This window comes from Lithobates pipiens, unplaced genomic scaffold, assembly GCF_037356315.1.
Source record: "Lithobates pipiens isolate NorthernLeopardFrog02 unplaced genomic scaffold, aLitPip1_a1.2 Scaffold_35, whole genome shotgun sequence".
Lineage (NCBI taxonomy): Eukaryota > Metazoa > Chordata > Amphibia > Anura > Ranidae > Lithobates > Lithobates pipiens.
The window spans coordinates 6015251-6035967 of NW_027507811.1; the positions used below are offsets into that span (position 1 = coordinate 6015251).

Here is a 20717-nt window from a genome sequence, read left to right on the forward strand (position 1 = left end):
AGTCTCTGACCATCTCCTGTACCATGCCCGCAGTCTCTGACCATCTCCTGTGCCATGCCCGCAGTCTCTGACCATCTCCTGTGCCATGCCCGCAGTCTCTGACCATCTCCTGTGCCATGCCCGCAGTCTCTGACCATCTCCTGTGCCATGCCCGCAGTCTCTGACCATCTCCTGTACCATGCCCGCAGTCTCTGACCATCTCCTGTACCATGCCCGCAGTCTCTGACCATCTCCTGTACCATGCCCGCAGTCTCTGACCATCTGCTGTATGAAAATATTTTTTAAAAACAGTAATTTTCAGTATCGGTGCTGTTTCGGTATCGGTTTTCGGCCTAGTGTATTTTTAATTTTCGGTATCGGTTTCGGCACCTAAAAACCTATTCGGTGCTCAACCCCCTTAAAATTACTAAACTAAGAAAACCTTTTTTTTTTTGTCTTTTTAAAAAAAATAAAAAAAAAAATCTTATTTATTTTACCTTTTTATTTTTGCAAAAAAAAAAAAAAATGGTGTCATGTAAACATCCCTTGTAATAGAAAAAAAGCATGACAGGACCTCTTAAATATGAGATTTGGGGGGGGTCAAATAGACCTCACATCTCATATTTACACTAAAGTGCATAAAAAAATAAAAAAATAGTCTTTAAAAGCTACGGGCGGAAGTGAAGTTTTGACGTGGCTCCCGCCCTGCAATGGTATGGAGACGGGTGGGGGGCCATCTTGCCCTCACTCAGCTCCATACCACAGATGGGGGCAGACGCGATCGCCTCTGCGCTGCCGGTGCTGGAGGCTCCGGTAAGCGGCAGAGGGCATCGGAGTGAAGCGGGAGGGGCCCTCTCCCGCCATCCGATAAAAGTGATATTGCGGCGAATCTGCTGCAGATTCGCCACAATTTCAGGACAGTGGGCGGAGCCATACAAGTTATTGCTTTTCACCCTTCTTGCACATTCAGAATCATTGGTGTATAGTGCAAATATAGCCGAATATTATAGAGTAATTCGTTCTAAGCTGTACGATTATATCGTATAAATTGGTCGCATGCCCTACTCCATAGAAGCCATGGTTTCCATACACTGCGCTGAAGAGGGCCAAATACCCAGAAACAGCTTTATGAGGGACATTCGGGGAGGACAGAGCGATTTGGTTCCCAGTAAGGGATCGTAATGGAAGAAATTACAAAATAAGATCTTATTACCTCTTCTACTGCCACTTCCAGCGACGTCTCCTCTCTACTTCCTCCCCAACTTACCTCTCACCCGGAACTTCCTGTTTATACCCGACATCACTTCCTGTTTATACTCGACATCACTTCCTGTCTGGACCTGACATCACTTCCTGTCTGGGGAGAAGTGAGATCCCCACCTTGTGGAGATCAGAGGAACTGCAGCCCCCGAGAAACATCTCGTAGTGTGACCACGGCCTTGTGCTGTGTGTGTGTATGTACTGTATATCCTTATACAGTGGTGTGAAAAAGTGTTTGCCCCCTTCCTCATTTCCTGTTCCTTTGCATGTTTGTCACACTTAAGTGTTTCGGAACATCAAACCAATTTAAACAATAGTCAAGGACAACACAAGTAAACACAAAATGCAATTTGTAAATGAAGGTGTTTATTATTAAAGGTGAAAAAAAATCCAAACCATCATGGCCCTGTGTGAAAAAGTGATTGCCCCCCTTGTTAAAACATACTATAACTGTGGTTGTCCACACCTGAGTTCAATTTCTCTAGCCACACCCAGGCCTGATTATTGCCACACCTGTTCACAATCAAGGCATCACTTAAATAGGAGCTGCTTGACACAGTAAGGTCCACCAGAAGATCCTTAAAAGCTACACATCATGCTGAGACCCAAAGAAATTCAGGAACAATTGAGAAAGAAAGTAATTGAGATCTATCAGTCTGGAAAGGGTTATAAAGCCATTTCCAAAGCTTTGGGAATCCAGCGAACCACAGTGAGAGCCATTATCCACAAATGGCGAAGACATGGAACAGTGGTGAACCTTCCCAGGAGTGGCCGGCTGCCCAAAATTACCCCAAGAGCACAGCGACGACTCATCCAAGAGGTCACAAAAGACCCCACAACAACGTCCAAGGAACTGCAGGCCTCACTTGCCTCAGTTAAGGTCAGCGTTCATGCCTCCACCATCAGGAAAAGACTGGGCAAAAATGGCCTGCATGGCAGAGTTCCAAGGAGAAAACCACTGCTGAGCAAAAAGAACATCAAAGCTCGTCTCAATTTCTCCACAACACATCTTGATGATCCCCAAGACTTTTGGGACAACATTCTGTGGACCGATGAGACAAAAGTGGAACTCTTTGGAAGGTGTGTGTCCAAGTATATCTGGCGTAGAAGGAACACTGCATTTCATAAAAAGAACATTATACCAACAGTAAAATATGGTGGTGGTAGTGTGATGGTCTGGGGCTGTTTTGCTGCTTCAGGACCTGGAAGACTTGCCGTGATAAAAGGAACTATGAATTCTGCTGTCTACCAAGAGATCCTGAAGGAGAATGTCCGACCATCTGTTCGTGTACTCAAGCTGAAACCAACTTGGGTTCTGCAGCAGGACAATGATCCTAAACACACCAGCAAGTCCACCACCGAATGGCTGAAGAAAAACAAAATGAAGACTTTGGAGTGGCCTAGCCAAAGTCCTGACCTGAATCCTATTGAGATGTTGTGGTATGACCTTAAAAAGCCCGTTCATGCTCGAAAACCCTCTAATGTAACTGAATTAGGACAATTCTGCAAAGATGAGTGGGCCAAAATTCCTCCAGGACGCTGTAAAAGCCTCATTGCACGTTATCGCAAACGCTTGGTTGCAGTTGTTGCTGCTAAGGGTGGCCCAACCAGTTATTAGGTTTAGGGGGCAATCACTTTTTCACACAGGGCCATGATGGTTTGGATTTTTTTTCACCTTTAATAATAAACACCTTCATTTACAAATTGCATTTTGTGTTTACTTGTGTTGTCCTTGACTATTGTTTAAATTGGTTTGATGTTCCGAAACACTTAAGTGTGACAAACATGCAAAGGAACAGGAAATGAGGGAGGGGGCAAACACTTTTTCACACCACTGTAGATGGGGTCATCTCCACTCCCACCAAGGGGGATTATTATTATACACGATTTATATAGCGCCAACAGATTAAACAGCGCTTCACAATGTATAGCGAGGGACAACACAATTACAGTACAATACAAAAGGTACAGGAGAGCCCGGCTCGTAGAGCTTACATTCTAAAGGGATGGGGTGGTGGTACAAAAGGTAATAGATGCAGGGAATGATTTGATGGAGGTGGCTCGGGGACAGTTGTTAGGTGGGTGTGGGATAGACTTCCCTGAATAAATGAGTTTTCAGGGATCTCCTAAAGGTGGACAGGGTAGGGGCTTATCGGACAGACTGGGGCAGGGAGTTCCAGAGGATGGGAGAGGCTCTGGAGTAGTCTTGAAGGCGAGCATGAGAGGAGGTAACAATGGATCTAGAAAGAAGGAGGTCCTGGGAGGAGCATAGGGGACGATTTGGGCGATATCTGCCGATGAGGTTGGTGATGTAGATGGGGGCGATGTAGTGGATGGCCTTGTATGTTATGGTTAACATTTTGAATTTTACACGGTGGAGTAGGGGAAGCCAGTGAAGGGATTGGCAGAGAGGGGCAGCAGTCACGGATCAAGGGGGATATTATAGGATTTTTCTACTCGGCTTTCGGGATAGGCTTCAGGTTTGACTCAGCCATGAGGTCATCCCAAACTCTGGCTGTTTACAGTTTGAGAAGATGGAAAACAAATAGGTTAAATTCTAGCCATAGCAATTTATAACACATAATGCATTTCCTGACCTTTGAACCTGTCAGGAATGGGGAATTGTCGCTTATGGTCAGAGTGGTGGACCCTCCGGGCATCCTGTATGCCGGGCGGCGGTGTGCTCGGAGAGCAGACGTGTGCAGGTTACAGCTCACCTGGTACAGGCAAGCACAGGGATGAGGATCTTGGAAAGTACGGAATACAGAATTCACAGGAATGGCAGGAGTATAGTGCAGCACTTGGGTGCTGGTCTTACGGACAGGCAAGACATGGAATACTAATACTTACTGCCCTGGGGTGCTGGACTAACAGGGAGACAGGAGTATCTTAGTAGCAGTGGGATGCTGAGCCTACAGGAACACAGGGGTAACAATATTTATGAGGAACACAGGTGCACAGGGGTCCTGGGAAATGCAGGTACAGATGAGGTCCACAAGGAGTCTAAGACAGGAATGATACCTATCGGTACTATCTGGAGAGAACCCAGCCTGCCCACATGTACAGGTGTGGGCCCTTGGAAGGGCCAAGGCACAGAGTATAAGGAACTGCCTGGTCTTCTCTAGAGCTCCTGAAGGTGGAGATAGGTTGTGGTGCAGACAATTTCCCAGTTTGCAGTTTTCAAACTCACCCAAGCAGGTAGTTACTGGGAACTAAGTACAGCTTTCAGCACTGAGGCACAGGGATCACAGGGCATGTAGGGAGTACCGCCTGAGAAGGCCTGGCTCGCAGTCTCCACTCTAATTCATCTCAAAGGTGTTCTATCGGGTTGAGATCGGGACTCTGTGCAGCCCAGACAAGTTCCTCCACCCCAAACTCGCTCATCCATGTCTTTATGGGCCTTGCTTTGTGCCTTGCTCCTGTCTCTCAAGGAATCTCTGCACATTGATATGACAGCTTCTGCAGTACAATACCTTTCCCTTAGGATGTCCCAGGCTGAAGACAAAATAGGGGATATCTGCCATGCCCATAACTTTGTCATTGACGCATATAATGACCATGAGGAAGAAATCAAAAGAACGTCGGCCAAATTAGCGGATCTCGAAGACCGCTCATGTCGCAATAACATCAAATTTCGTGGCATATCCGAAATTATTACACAACGATTACTGCATGACTTCCTTTACCAACTGCTATCTGAACTGCTACCATCGGCATCAGATATGGATATCCTCATAGATAGGGCTGACAGAATCTCTAAACCCTCACACCTCCCTGACACCATTCTGGGGGATGGCTCGTATTCATTTTTGTACCACCAAGGATTAAGACATGGCAGCTGCTCACACCAAACCGGCACTATCAAAAAAATTCAATGGGGTAGCTCTGTATGCTGACCTCTCGGCTGCCACACTTAACAACAGGCGTCATTTTCTCATCTTAACCAAAGCCCTACACAACCAAAAGATCCCTTTCCAATGAGGATGGCCTACTAAACTGATCATTACACACTGTAATGTTCGGGGGACCAGGTAGATCACAGGACACAGGCTTTTCATACAACAAAGGGTTTATTAACTTAAATAGCTTTACAGCAGCCAAAAACAAAAGGAAAAAGGGTTTGTAGTCTCACCGACTTGCAAAGTCCAGAATAGCTGTCTTTATCAAAACAGAGCTTGATCTTGATGGCAGGTAGCTTCCCCTGCCAGGAGCCTTCCAAACAGGACACTGCTGTCCACTTTAGTTGCTGCAGTCCAAAATAAACACCATCCACCATGTCTTCTCCACTCCTCCCCACTCATCTACCACTTCCTGTCTTGTTTTTTAAAGACACTTCCTTAACAGGTGGGTTAATCAATTTTATTCCCTTAAACAGACCACAACCCAAACAGGGGAAATATAGCGTCCTTCCAGGACCCAGCCACGGCATCCTGTACATATCCCCCCCCCTGTGCCCCAACGCCAAGGAGGTGGAGGCAACAGTGGAGCTCAGAAAATGGACTCGGGAGAGGGCATCTGCATTTTGATGCAGTCTCCCGGGCCTATGCTCCACTACAAATTTAAATTCCTGGAGTGCCAGGAACCACCGGGTAACCCTGGCATTAGTCCCTTTTCCCTGTCTCAGCCATGTTAAAGGGGCATGGTCAGAAATCAACCTAAACTTCCTCCCCAAAAGGTAATATCTGAGGGATTCCAGAGCCCACTTAATGGCCAGACACTCTCGTTCAATTATGGCATAGTTTTTCTCCGCTGGTGTTAACTTCCTGCTGAGGAAGACTATCGGGTGTTCCTCGCCATGAATAACCTGTGACAACACCGCTCCCAATCCTACATCGGAAGCATCAGTCTGGACAACAAACTCTTTTGAAAAATTAGGTGCTACCAGGACAGGGTGTTGGCACAGCGCCGACTTGAGCTCCAAAAAAGCCTTCTCAGCGTCTGCATTCCACTCCACCATGACCGATTTCCGACCCTTAGTCAAATCGGTCAACGGAGCCACCAACGTGGCAAAGTTGGGTACAAACCTCCTGTAGTATCCCACCATGCCCAGGAATGCACGTACCTGCTTTTTTGTGAGGGGGCGGGGCCAATTCTGTATAGCCTCTATCTTGTTGACCTGCGGTTTCACTACCCCTCTACCCACGATATAACCCAGGTATTTCACCTCCTCCATTCCCAAAGCACATTTTTCAGGGTTTATTGTAAACCCCTCCTTCCAAAGAGAGTCCAGCACTGCCTGCACTTTGGGCAAATGTGATTCCCAGTCTTTGCTAAAAATGACTATATCGTCCAAGTATACTGAGGCATACTTCCGGTGAGGTCGTAAAATCCTATCCATTGCTCTCTGGAACGTGGCTGGAGCAGTTTGCAATCCAAAAGGCATCCTTTTGTACTGAAAACTCCCTTCTGGGGTAGAAAAAGCAGTTTTCTCTCTAGCAGCCTTAGTCAACGGTATTTGCCAATATCCCTTGGTAAGGTCTAACGTAGTGATATACCTGGCTGGACCTAGTCTCTCAATAAGCTCATCTACCCGGGGCATGGGGTAGCCATCAAACCGGGAAACTTCATTAAGTTTCCGGAAATCATTGCAGAATCGCAGAGTCCCGTTGGGCTTCGGTACCAACACAATCGGGCTTGACCACTCACTCTGTGATTCCTCAATAATCCCTAGGTCTAACATCTTTTTTACTTCCTCTGAAACGGCCTTCCTTTGAGCCTCTGGGATGCGGTAGGGCCGGACAAAAACTTTGACTCCTGGTTCTGTGACAATATCATGCTCTATGACACTAGTGAGCCCTGGCAAGTCTGAAAATTTTTCTTTATTTCTCTGCAAGAACTCCTTTGCCTGCTGACTTTGGGTTTTAGACAGGGTATTTGCTACTTGGACACTCTCCACCCCAACCCGAGGCTCAAGTTTTGTACTAGTCCAGGGCTTTAACAAGTTTACATGATATATCTGGAAGGGTTTCCTCTTGCCTGGCTGGTGGACTCTATAATTTACCTCTCCCACTTTTTCTACAACCTCGAAAGGGCCTTGCCATCTGGCCAAGAATTTACTTTCCACAGTGGGAATCAACACTGCTACTCGATCCCCCACTTGGAAGTTCCTAATTTTGGCTGCCCTATTATAGACCCGTCGTTGAGCCTCCTGGGCTTTTTGTAAATGTTCCTTAACTAGCGGCATCACAGTTCGGATCCTCTCCTGCATTTGAGAGACATATTCAAGAACACTTTTATGCTGAATTGATTCACTTTCCCATTCTTCTTTAACAAAGTCCAGTAATCCACGAGGTCTCCGCCCATATACCAATTCAAAGGGCGAAAACCCAGTGGAGGCCTGGGGCACTTCTCGGATAGCAAACAGGAGAGCTGGTAACAGGCAGTCCCAGTCTTTCCCATCCCTTTGTACCACTCTCTTGAGCATAGACTTAAGGGTCTTATTAAAACGTTCTACCAATCCATCTGTTTGGGGATGGTAGACCGATGTGCGCAGCTGTTTAATCCGGAACAGTTTGCATACATCAGCCATAACCTTCGACATAAACGGGGTGCCCTGGTCTGTGAGAATTTCCTTGGAAAAACCTGTTCGTGTAAACAACTGGAATAACTCCCGTGCAATAGCCTTAGATGAGGTATTCCGCAAGGGTAGCGCCTCAGGATATCGAGTGGCATAATCGAGGATCACCAGTATGTAAGAATGACCTCGAGCCGACTTTACCAAGGGACCCACTATATCCATGGCTATCCTCTCGAATAGGACCTCAATTATGGGCAGAGGGACCAACGGGCTCCGGAAATGGGTCGCCGGAGCGGTCAACTGACAGGTGGGACAAGAGGTACAGTATCTCCTTACCTCTGCTTTCAAGCCTGGCCAGTAAAACCGGTCGGCGATCCGTGCCTCCGTCTTTTCAACTCCCAGGTGTCCCCCTAAAACATCATCATGGGCCAGGTCCAGGACCTTGCCTCTATACTGTTGGGGTACCAATAATTGTTCTACCACATTTTCTCTCACTTTAGTAACCCGATAAAGCAATTCATTACATATTGAAAAATGTGGCCACCGCTCATTAGCACCTGGCTCTTGGGGCTCCCCATTTATTACTACAACCTGTTCCCGTGCCCTGGCCAAAGTGGGGTCCTGCATCTGGGCAGTACCAAATGCCCCCTGGGGAACACCCAAATCTGGCAAGTCAGGGGTAGAGGCCATTTCCTCATCCTCTTGCCCCAGCATTACCTGAAGCGGGAAGGTTCCCCCCCCCTCAGTGTTCAGGTAGGTCTGAGAACCCCACATATTGACATCCTTAACAGTATCAGCACTATTTTCATCATTATTAACCAAAGTCTTGGCGTTTTTATCAACTGGGTCCATATTACGAACATGTGGCATCTCAGGGTTATTACCCTCAACAACAGGAACAGAGGGACTAGTTTCTTCCCAGTCTCTGGACCTTTCAGATAGTTCTCCTTGTCTCCAAAGTTTAGCAAATAACGGACAGTCACGTCCTATGATAACGTCATGTACCAAGTTCTTTACCACCCCCACCTCTTGAGTACCAGTGCCACATGCTGTGGAGATGGACACCGAGATGAGAGGGTACTCTCTAGTGTCCCCATGAATGCACACAACCCGCACAATTTTGCTTACCGGACCGATCTTCCCAATTACTCTAGGGTGAACCAGGGTTACCATGCTTCCAGAGTCCAGCAAAGCCTGTGCAGGGTGGTGGTTCACTTGGACTTCACACTCAAACTTCCCCTCTCCAAGGTCAAGATGTGTTGTACAGGCTTCATGGGCATAAAACGACCCCCTTCGAAGAACCCCGCATTCCATGGGCTCTTCCTGCAATGGGCAGTGGGCCCGGGTATGGCCCCAGGCATGACATCGCCAACATTGTACCTCCCCTCCTCTCTGAACAGGAACAGGTCGCTGAGGGGGTAACGGGTGTGACTCTTGGCCTTCCGGGGTGTTGGTTCCAGGGCTCCTGGGGACATCCTTTCGAAGGGTGGCAGTTGGTCGGAAAGGCCGTGGCAGACTGGGCCCTTGACGCTTGGTAGGGCCAAGCAGATCCTCCACCACTGTATATCATTCCACCATCTCGACAAGGAGGTTCACCGTTTTGGGGTCTCCATGGCTGACCCACCGTTGAAGGTCGTCTGGCAGTGACCTTAAGTATCGGTCCAGTACGACCCGCTCCACAATTTGGGGACCAGACAACACTTCGGGCTGCAGCCATTTTTTTACTAGTTGCACCAGGTCATGCATTTGAGACCGCGGTGCCCGATCTGGACGATACTTCCATTGGTGCACTCGTTGGGCCCGGACAGCCGTAGTCACCCCCAACCGAGCCAGTATTTCCGCCTTTAATTTTTGATAATCTTTAGCGTCTTCTGGTGGTAGGTCGAAATAGGCTTTTTGAGAATCTCCGGTGAGGAAAGCAGCAATTAAGCCAGCCCACTGGCCCTGGGGCCACCCTTCTCTCTCTGCTGTCCTCTCAAATGTAGCCAGAAACGCCTCTACGTCATCACTCAGGGACAGTTTCTGCAAAAAATGGCTTGCCCTTATGGTCACCTGGTTGCCAGGGGCAACAGCCACTTGTTCATGGCTCTGAGAAAGCTGTTGCATTGCTTCTTTTAAGACAGCCATCTGAGCCTGCATAACCTCTTGTAGGGTCGCTTGCTGGGCTGCTAAGCGCTGATTAGCTTCCTCATGGCGAGTCTGCGCTTGCATATTAGCCAAGGACAGCTGTTTAATTAGCTCCTCCATTGTTTCAGCTTTCAACAGTTGTGCAGCTTTAACCCAGGACATAAATTCACTGTACTGTCCCTTTAAACGTCAGTTTAAACCCAATGCAAAAAAAAAAAATAGCAAAAAAAACGCCTGTTACTTTGTCCTGCCCGCATTCTCCACCACTTGTAATGTTCGGGGGACCAGGTAGATCGCAGGACACAGGCTTTTCATACAACAAAGGGTTTATTAACTTAAATAGCTTTACAGCAGCCAAAAACAAAAGGAAAAAGGGTTTGTAGTCTCACCGACTTGCAAAGTCCAGAATAGCTGTCTTTATCAAAACAGAGCTTGATCTTGATGGCAGGTAGCTTCCCCTGCCAGGAGCCTTCCAAACAGGACACTGCTGTCCACTTTAGTTGCTGCAGTCCAAAATAAACACCATCCACCATCCACCGTGTCTTCTCCACTCCTCCACACTCATCTACCACTTCCTGTCTTGTTTTTTAAAGACACTTCCTCTAACAGGTGGGTTAATCAATTTTATTCCCTTAAACAGACCACAACCCAAACAGAGGGGAAATATAGTGTCCTTCCAGGACCCAGCCACGGCGTCCTGTACAACACCAAGGAAAGAAACATGCAGTACATTCGCTCGATAAAGGAACTCAGCTCCTGAAAGAGTGGAACATTATCCCTACGGATACCCCACTTCCCGGCAAACCTCCACCTGTTAAAATCCCCATGGAATGGTCCTAATCAAGGCGGTATCCTCTCCTCGTTCTGATCTCCTTACTCTCTAAAATGGAGGGCCCTAGGTCTGGATCTGCCTCACTGGTGATCTATGTTGCTTCATACGGTGAACACTTATAGGTTACTTTTTGTTACCTCTCTGATTATGCCCCCATTAGGCAATAAGAATCACTTATTGCCCATGGAGCTCGGTTTATGCTCCGAGTTGTTTTTTTTCATTTATTTTGTACCTATTTGGAAGTTCAAGTTATGGTCCTACTCAGGCATCTGACGCTACCAGGCGAATGCTAGACAAGGTTGCCCGCTGTAGCCACTTATATTTGCTCTGATCATGGCAGACCATGACCATGACCATGGCATGGTCAAGCGCACTCGGTTAGATCTTCCCCAAATATCACAGGAGTCCAAATAGGCCATATTGATAATCGAATAGGATTATTTGTGGATGATGTGATTCGATTCCTATCAGACCCACTTAAATCATTACCAGTAAGTCAAACATCTCTTGGCACAATTTGGAGCAATATCATACTACAAAATGAATGACCCCAAATCACAAACTCAAGGCCTTAACCCCTTCAGATCCGCGCTATAGCCGAATGACGGCTACAGCGCAGACCTACTTTGCTCGAAGGGCATCAATAGAGGTCCTCCCGTGCTCGAGTGGCCTGCGCGCCCCCCCTGCAGGATGTGCGTGGCACGCTCTGTGGTCAGCGAGCCTATGAGACTCAGCTGATCACAGATTGGAGTAAGAGGTCGATCCCAACCCCTTACCATGTGATCAGCCATAAGCCAATGACAGCTGATCATGTGATGTAACCAGAAAAAAGGAAAAAAAAAGCCAATCACCGGTGGCTGTCAGAAGGACATCAGTCCCGATCAAGGAGAGCAGCCTCCGCCTTATCTGTGCCCCCCTGTGCCACCTGCCAGTGCACAACAGTGCTGACTACCAGTGCCCACCAGCGCCATCCATCAGTGCCATCAATCAGTGCCCACAGTGCCACCTATCGGTGTCCACAGTGTGACCTATCAATGTCACCAATCAGTGCCTAATCAACAGTGCTGCCCATCAGTGCCACCTACCAGAGCCCATCAATGTCACCTACCAGTGCCCATCAGTGCCACCTACTAGTGCCCATCAGTGCCATCTATCAGTGGTACCTACCAGTGACACCTATCAGTGCCACCTATCAGGGCCACCTCATCAGGGCCCATCAGTGCCACCTCATCAGTGCCGTATTATCAGTGGCCATCAGTGCCACCTTATCAGTGCAGCCTATCAGTGCTTATCAGTGCCACCTCATTGACCTGGGCAGGAGGAGGGTTTAAGTGCCCGGTAGACAAGTGGTTAATATACCACCATGCCTCCAACAGCTTATACAAGAACACATGCCTTACGACTGGGCCGCTACTCACATCAAATATCTAGGGATTCTCACTCCCTTGACCTCCACCAAATTATTATCAACCTTTTCTGGACAATCGACCCAAAGAACTTTCTAAACTGATAACCACAGACCTATCAGAAATAGCGGCCTTCAAAATGATTACCTTACCTAAACGACTTTATCTCTTCCGAAACCATCCCTATTCCCATCCCTCATATATATATTTCACCAAACTACATGCGGGACTTTAGAAAATTATTATGGAAAAGGCACTAAACCAAGAGCCGCCTTCTGCCACTAGGTAGATGGTCTGTCTGTCTGCAATCTTTACCAATACTATATAGCCTCATTATTGGACTAATATTGGTCTAAATATTGGTGGGAAAAAAACGTCACCAACAAAACTTGGTCACGTCTCGAAAAGCCAAAATCCCTACATTTGTCAGATACCAAAGACATTCTAATGACCACCCTAGCTGGGTATAAAACTCCAGAATCTTCTTTCCCAGCTATTTGAGCCACGATCCAGGCACTTCGGGCCCACACCAAATACCTTTGCTTGGTAAACACAACCTCCACTATCCCTCTACCAATACAAAGCCTGAAAGCCCACATTCCATATATACAAATGATCAACCTGGAAAAAAGCATATACCATGTAAAAAAGCTATTGGAGAGTAACTCCTTCCAACCATTTCCCGCTTTCCAATGTAAATTCAATCGTTCCTCTACTAAATACTATAGATTGATACAACTATATCATCTATATTGGTGGGAAAAACTACACCAACAAAACCTGGTCACTTCTCGAAAAAGCCAAAATCCTTACATTTGTCAGATACCAAAGACATTCTAATGACGACCCCCGCTGGGTATTCAACACAATAGAAATATGTGTATTCCAGAGTTCAACAATCAGCAGATAAAGATACTCCAAACACCTGGTGTTAGCGCTTCAATCATCCCAGCACCATGGTTGTTATGGTGTCTGGATGAAGCGCGTTAGTCCTCCTTACATCTGGTACCCCCATCGGTCCTCCTTACATCTGGTGTCCCCATCAGTCCTCCTTACATCTGGTACCCCCATCAGTCCTCCTTACATCTGGTGTCCCCATCAGTCCTCCTTACATCTGGTGTCCCCATCAGTCCTCCTTACATCTGATGTCCCCATCAGTCTTCCTTACATCTGATGTCCCCATCAGTCCTTACATCTTGTGTCTCCATCAGTCCTTACATCTGGTGTCCCCATCAGTCCTCCTTAGATCTGGTGTCCCCATCAGTCTTCCTTACATCTGGTGTCCTCATCAATCCTTACATCTGGTGTCCCCATCAGTCCTCCTTACATCTGGTGTCCCCATCAGTCCTCCTTACATGCCCGTGGTGTCCCCATCAGTGGAGTCCTCCTCAGATCAGCGTCCGTCCCCAGCAACGGAGCCGGCCTCACATCAATGTCCCCATCAGCAGAGTCCCCCTGCGTGTCCCTGGCTGCAGAGCCCTCCTTCATGCCGCATCTGCCGTGTCCCCTTCAGCGGAAGCTAGTACGTTCCCAGGTTTCTCCGTGTGTTCAGTGGAGAGGGGAGGGTCCTCCCCTCTCCACTGAACACAAGGGGATTAGTCCTCATGGCGGCGGTCAGTGTGATGTCATACGATGTGCTGACTCTGGATGGAGGGACAATGGGAGGAGGAGCTGTGAGGTCAGTGTGATGTCATATGATGTTCTGACTCTGGATGGCGGGACATTGGGAGGAGCAGCTGTGAGGTCAGTGTGATGTCATAGGATGTTCTGACTCCGGATGGAGGGACATTGGGAGGAGGAGCTGTGAGGTCAGTGTGATGTCATATGATGTTCTGACTCCGGATGGAGGGACATTGGGAGGAGGAGCTGTGAGGTCAGTGTGATGTCATATGATGTTCTGACTCCGGATGGAGGGACATTGGGAGGAGGAGCTGTGAGGTCAGTGTGATGTCATATGATGTTCTGACTCCGGATGGAGGGACATTGGGAGGAGGAGCTGTGAGGTCAGTGTGATGTCATATGATGTTCTGACTCCGGATGGAGGGACATTGGGAGGAGGAGCTGTGAGGTCAGTGTGATGTCATATGATGTTCTGACTCCGGATGGAGGGACATTGGGAGGAGGAGCTGTGAGGTCAGTGTGATGTCATATGATGTTCTGACTCCGGATGGAGGGACATTGGGAGGAGGAGCTGTGAGGTCAGTGTGATGTCATAGGATGTTCTGACTCTGGATGGCGGGACATTGGGAGAAGGAGCTGTGAGGTCATAGGATGTTCTGACTCTGGATGGAGGGACATTGGGAGGAGGAGCTGTGAGGTCAGTGTGATGTCATAGGATGTTCTGACTCTGGATAGAGGGACATTGGGAGGAGGAGCTGTGAGGTCAGTGTGATGTCGTCATATGATGTTCTGACTCTGGATGGAGGGACATTGGGAGGAGGAGCTGTGAGGTCAGTGTGATGTCATATGATGTTCTGACTCCGGATGGAGGGACATTGGGAGGAGGAGCTGTGAGGTCAGTGTGATGTCATATGATGTTCTGACTCCGGATGGAGGGACATTGGGAGGAGGAGCTGTGAGGTCAGTGTGATGTCATATGATGTTCTGACTCCGGATGGAGGGACATTGGGAGGAGGAGCTGTGAGGTCAGTGTGATGTCATATGATGTTCTGACTCCGGATGGAGGGACATTGGGAGGAGGAGCTGTGAGGTCAGTGTGATGTCATATGATGTTCTGACTCCGGATGGAGGGACATTGGGAGGAGGAGCTGTGAGGTCAGTGTGATGTCATATGATGTTCTGACTCCGGATGGAGGGACATTGGGAGGAGGAGCTGTGAGGTCAGTGTGATGTCATAGGATGTTCTGACTCTGGATGGCGGGACATTGGGAGAAGGAGCTGTGAGGTCATAGGATGTTCTGACTCTGGATGGAGGGACATTGGGAGGAGGAGCTGTGAGGTCAGTGTGATGTCATAGGATGTTCTGACTCTGGATAGAGGGACATTGGGAGGAGGAGCTGTGAGGTCAGTGTGATGTCGTCATATGATGTTCTGACTCTGGATGGAGGGACATTGGGAGAAGGAGCTGTGAGGTCAGTGTGATATCATATGATGTTCTGACTCTGGATGGCGGGACATTGGGAGGAGGAGCTGTGAGGTCAGTGTGATATCATATGATGTTCTGACTCTGGATGGCGGGACATTGGGAGAAGGAGCTGTGAGGTCAGTGTGATGTCATAGGATGTTCTGACTCTGGATGGCGGGACATTGGGAGAAGGAGCTGTGAGGTCGGTGTGATGTCATAGGATGTTCTGACTCTGGATGGCGGGACATTGGGAGGAGGAGCTGTGAGATCAGTGTGATGTCATAGGATGTTCTGACTCTGGATGGCGGGACATTGGGAGGAGGAGCTGTGAGGTCAGTGTGATGTCATAGGATGTTCTGACTCTGGATGGCGGGACATTGGGAGGAGGAGCTGTGAGGTCAGTGCGCAGGCTGCCACCTAACTCTGTTAAGATAGTTGGTTTTGTACAGGACATGGGATGTGAAGCGTTATATAGGAGCTGATTACATTCCTCCTATACCTGGAGGTGCTGGGTATTCTCATTGGCTGCAAAAAGGGAAGGATCTGCAAGGAAGCTCAGGTAAGGTTAGTAGGAAAAAAATGAACATCACCCATAACTATAAGGCTATACAGTACGTGATCACGCTACAAGACATTTCTGGGGCTGCAGTTCTTCGGATCTCCACAAGATGGTGATCTCACTTCTACCCAGACAGGAAGTCTCTATGGAAGACAGGAAGTGATGTCAGCTGCAGACAAGAAGCTCCATGTGGGAGGGTCTATTATTCTAAGAATAGATATTGCTGGACCTGGCAGCAGAAAAGGTAATGAGATTTTATTTTATCGTAGATCACTGTCCTTTATCGTGAACGAAATGGCGCTGTCCCTCGTTGACCTTCAAATGTCCCTCCTTCTAGTCTGTTGTACACACAGACAATTACATATATTATTTAACGTCCCAAAGTGTTTATATTGCTCTGTTTATTCTTCAGATTATTTCACGTATTGATGACCCCCATATTGAAAGTAGTGATTGGTGATTGTTACTCCCAATGCACTAACGTTATTAGTGGTATACCCCAAGGTTCAGTGTTATTAGTGGTGTACCCCAAGGTTCAGTGTTATTAGTGGTGTACCCCAAGGTTCAGTGTTATTAGTGGTGTACTCCAAAGTTTAGTGTTGGTGGTGGACCCCAAGGTTCAGTGTTTTTAGTGGTGGATCCCAAGATTCAATGTTATTAGTGATGTACCCCAAGGTTCAGTGTTATTAGTGGTGTACCCCAAGGTTCAGTGGTGTGCCCCAAGGTTCAGTGGTGGTGGTGTACCTGAAGGTTATGTGTTATTAGTGGTGTACTCCAAGGTTCAGTGTTTTTGGTGGTGGATCCCAAGATTCAGTATTGGTGGTAGACCCCAAGCTTCAATGTTATTAGTGGTGTACCCCAAGGTTCAGTGTTATTAGTGGTGTACCCCAAGGTTCAGTGTTAGTGGTGTACCCCAAGCATCAGTGTTATTAGTGATTTACCCCAAGTTTCGGTGTTATTGGTGGTGTACCCCAAGGTTCAGTGTTGGTGGTGTACCCCAAGGTTCAGTGTTGGTGGTGTACCCCAAGGTTCAGTGTTGGTGGTGTACCCCAAGGTTCAGTGTTGGTGGTGTACCCCAAGCTTCAGTGGTATTAGTGGTGTACTCCAAGGTTCAGTGTTGGTGGTGGACCCCAAGGTTCAGTGTTTTTGGTGGTGGATCCCAAGATTCAGTGTTGGTGGTAGACCCCAAGCTTCAGTGTTATTCATGATGTACTCCAAGGTTCAGTGTTGGTGGTGAACCCCAAGGTTCAGTGTTGGTGGTGAACCCCAAGGTTCAGTGTTGGTGGTGTACCCCAAGGTTCAGTGTTGGTGGTGTACCCCAAGGTTCAGTGTTGGTGGTGTACCCCAAGGTTCAGTGTTGGTGGTGTACCCCAAGGTTCAGTGTTGGTGGTGTACCCCAAGGTTCAGTGTTGGTGGTGTACCCCAAGGTTCAGTGTTGGTGGTGTACCCCAAGGTTCAGTGTTGGTGGTGTACCCCAAGGTTCAGTGTTGGTGGTGTACCCCAAGGTTCAGTGTTGGTGGTGTACCCCAAGGTTCAGTGTTATTAGTGGTGTACCCCAAGGTTCAGTGTTATTAGTGGTGTACCCCAAGCGTCAGTGTTATTAGTGGTGTACCCCAAGCGTCAGTGTTATTAGTGGTGTACCCCAAGGTTCAGTGTTATTAGTGGTGTACCCCAAAGTTCAGTGTTGGTGGTGGACCCCAAGGTTCAGTGTTTTTTAGTGGTGGATCCCAAGATTCAGTGTTGGTGGTAGACCCCAAGCTTCAGTGTTATTCATGATGTACTCCAAGGTTTAGTGTTGGTGGTGTACCCCAAGCGTCAGTGTTATTAGTGGTGTACTCCAAGGTTCAGTGTTGGACCCCAAGGTTCAGTGTTTTTGGTGGTGGATCCCAAGATTCAGTGTTGGTGGTAGACCCCAAAGTTCAGTGTTATTAGTGGTGTACCCCAAGGTTCAGTGTTATTAGTGGTGTACCCCAAGGTTCAGTGTTGGTGGTGGACCCCAAGGTTCATTGTTATTAGTGGTGTACCCCATTGTTCAGTATTATTAGTGGTGTACCCCAAGGTTCAGTGTTATTAGTGGTGTACCCCAAGGTTCAGTGTTATTAGTGGTGTACCCCAAAGTTCAGTGTTGGTGGTGTACCCCAAGCTTCAGTGTTATTAGTGGTGTACTCCAAGGTTCAGTGTTGGTGGTGGACCCCAAGGTTCAGTGTTTTTAGTGGTGGATCCCAAGATTCAGTGTTGGTGGTGGACCTCAAGGTTCAGTGTTGGTGGTGGACCTCAAGGTTCAGTGTTGGTGGTGGACCTCAAGGTTCAGTGTTGGTGGTGGACCTCAAGGTTCAGTGTTGGTGGTGGACCTCAAGGTTCAGTGTTGGTGGTGGACCTCAAGGTTCAGTGTTGGTGGTGGACCTCAAGGTTCAGTGTTGGTGGTGGACCTCAAGGTTCAGTGTTGGTGGTGGACCTCAAGGTTCAGTGTTGGTGGTGGACCTCAAGGTTCAGTGTTGGTGGTGGACCTCAAGGTTCAGTGTTAGTGGTGGACCCCAAGGTTCAGTGTTTTTGGTGGTGGATCCCAAGATTCAGTGTTGGTGGTAGACCCCAAGCTTCAGTGTTATTAGTGGTGTACTCCAAGGTTCAGTGTTATTAGTAGTGTACCCCAAAGTTCAGTGTTGGTGGTGTACCCCAAGCTTCAGTGTTATTAGTGGTGTACTCCAAGGTTCAGTGTTGGTGGTGGACCCCAAGGTTCAGTGTTTTTAGTGGTGGATCCCAAGGTTCAGTGTTGGTGGTGGACCTCAAGGTTCAGTGTTGGTGGTGGACCTCAAGGTTCAGTGTTGGTGGTGGACCTCAAGGTTCAGTGTTGGTGGTGGACCTCAAGGTTCAGTGTTGGTGGTGGACCCCAAGGTTCAGTGTTTTTGGTGGTGGATCCCAAGATTTAGTGTTGGTGGTAGACCCCAAGCTTCAGTGTTATTAGTGGTGTGCTCCAAGGTTCAGTGTTATTAGTGGTGTGCTCCAAGGTTCAGTGTTATTATTGGTGTACCCCAAGGTTCGGTGTTATTATTGGTGTACCCCAAGGTTCGGTGTTATTATTGGTTTACCCCAAGGTTCAGTTTGACATGTAAAGGTAAATTCTTACCACTCTGAACAGAGTTTCAAATCCATCTGAAGTCTTCTTCAGGAGCCAACATGACCACAGAATGATGATCTCCTCATTCCCCCACATAGCCCTGTAATTCCTCCTGCTGATCTCCTCATCACTACAGATCATGGTACAGGGACACAGTAGTGACATGAAAATCTGCAGGAAAAACACCATAATGATCCAGGAGATGGACACTCTGGGAAGAGTTGGTTTCTTAAGTCATTATGTCTGCATCAGAGGTGTTGGTGGAGGTAGAAGGAGAGATAAGAATTTATCTTCCTTTGTACAGAGAATACTTCTATTTGGGATTTAGTCTTTAAGTCTTCATGGAGGTGTCTAAGGGGTGTGGCCTCTGAGTTAATATTTAGTGCTAAATTATATCTTTGTTTTCCAGCTCAGTAAGTTGGACCCCAAAACCATAGCAAACACTAAACTGAGTGTTCTTCTGTGTGTAATCCCACTGGGGACCAATCTTACATGATAGAAACCTTTGTACTACCCCCCATACATCCCCATCCTAATATTGAACAACCAGTACAGTCCAGATCATTCTCTGTTATTAATTATTGGTCTACAGGAAATCTGTATAGATCACATGACCAATGAGGATGGAGGAGGACCGGAGTCACATGACTGAGAGGATACTAAACCTCACCCTGGAGATCATCTACCTGCTGACCGGAGAGGTGAGGAGGATTCTGGGAGGTCACATGACATCACTCTTATCTCTATTAATAAAACACAGACCTGACCGGAGAGGTGAGGAGGATTCTGGGAGGTCACATGACATCACTCTTATCTCTATTAATAAAACACAGACCTGACCGGAGAGGTGAGGAGGATTCTAGGAGGTCACATGACATCACTCTTATCTCTATTAATAAAACACAGACCTGACCGGAGAGGTGAGGAGGATTCTGGGATTCTAACATGATGTTCCTATTGGTTCCCCAATACAGAGATTTCCTCTGGTGAAGTCCGGTGATCATATGACCATCACAGTGCCTCCATGTGACTCCCTAAAACCTGAGAGACACAACATGGAGAAGATTCTAGAAGTCACCAAGAAGATGATGGAGCTGCTGACAGGAGAGGTGAGGAGGATTCTGGGAATTCTGGGACATTATCCAGTAACAGACAAGGGATGTGTCTGGATGGTGACTGTATCATTGTGTGTGTCAGGTTCCTATAAGGTGTCAGGATGTCACTGTCTATTTCTCCATGGAGGAGTGGGAGTATTTAGAAGGACACAAGGATCTCTACAAGGACGTCATGATGGCCAATCAGCCGCCCCTCACATCACCGGGTAAGAGGAGACTTTATTGTAAAGGAGAGAGCAGTACGGAGGCTCCACCTAGATCCCCCATCATCTGATAAACACATAGAAACAATGTATTCAGTCAGTGTGTGTGTTTCCTACAGATGGATCCAGTAATGGGAACCCACCAGAGAGATGTCCCCGTCCTCTGTATTCCCGGGATTCCACACAGGAAGGTCACACCATCCCCCACCATCATCAGGTAGGTGAGGAACAATCACTGGTAGTTCTGATTTATACACAGCATGATTGTTACAATAAATGTTTTATTATATATTCAGAGTGGAAACCTCGGAGATTACAATATTGTTATTAAAGAAGATTATAAAGAGGAGGATGAGGAGTACGGTGTGATGGAGGAGCTTTCTGAAGATCTCAAGGATATCATGGTGGAATCACCCATTAACTGGAACCCACCACAGAGATGTCCCCATCCTCTGTATTCCCGGGATTCCACACAGGAAGGTCACACCATCCCCCACCATCATCAGGTAGGTGGAGTTG

The 20717-nt window shown here is 47.7% G+C and overlaps 2 protein-coding genes across 2 annotated transcripts in view; both read left to right on the top strand.

The window, feature by feature from the left end:
* Positions 1-20717, top strand: part of LOC143955528 (uncharacterized) — a 240998-nt gene that overhangs the window by 143184 nt on the left and 77097 nt on the right. The window lies entirely within an intron of this gene.
* On the top strand, positions 19452-20410 carry LOC143956036 (gastrula zinc finger protein XlCGF66.1-like). The gene is made up of 3 exons (XM_077466167.1): positions 19452-19581; positions 19855-19989; positions 20078-20410. The coding sequence occupies exons 1-3, from the start codon at positions 19498-19500 to the stop codon at positions 20267-20269; spliced, it is 411 nt and encodes a 136-aa protein (XP_077322293.1). The 5' UTR covers positions 19452-19497; the 3' UTR covers positions 20270-20410.

Bases quoted from the DNA above. Each gene is read 5' to 3' on its own strand.
- LOC143956036 (XM_077466167.1), top strand. From the start codon at position 19,498: ATGAGGATGGAGGAGGACCGGAGTCACATGACTGAGAGGATACTAAAC. The intron at 19,582-19,854 runs GTGAGGAGGATT...TCCCCAATACAG, and splicing joins TCTACCTGCTGACCGGAGAG to AGATTTCCTCTGGTGAAGTC. The intron at 19,990-20,077 runs GTGAGGAGGATT...TGTGTGTGTCAG, and splicing joins TGGAGCTGCTGACAGGAGAG to GTTCCTATAAGGTGTCAGGA.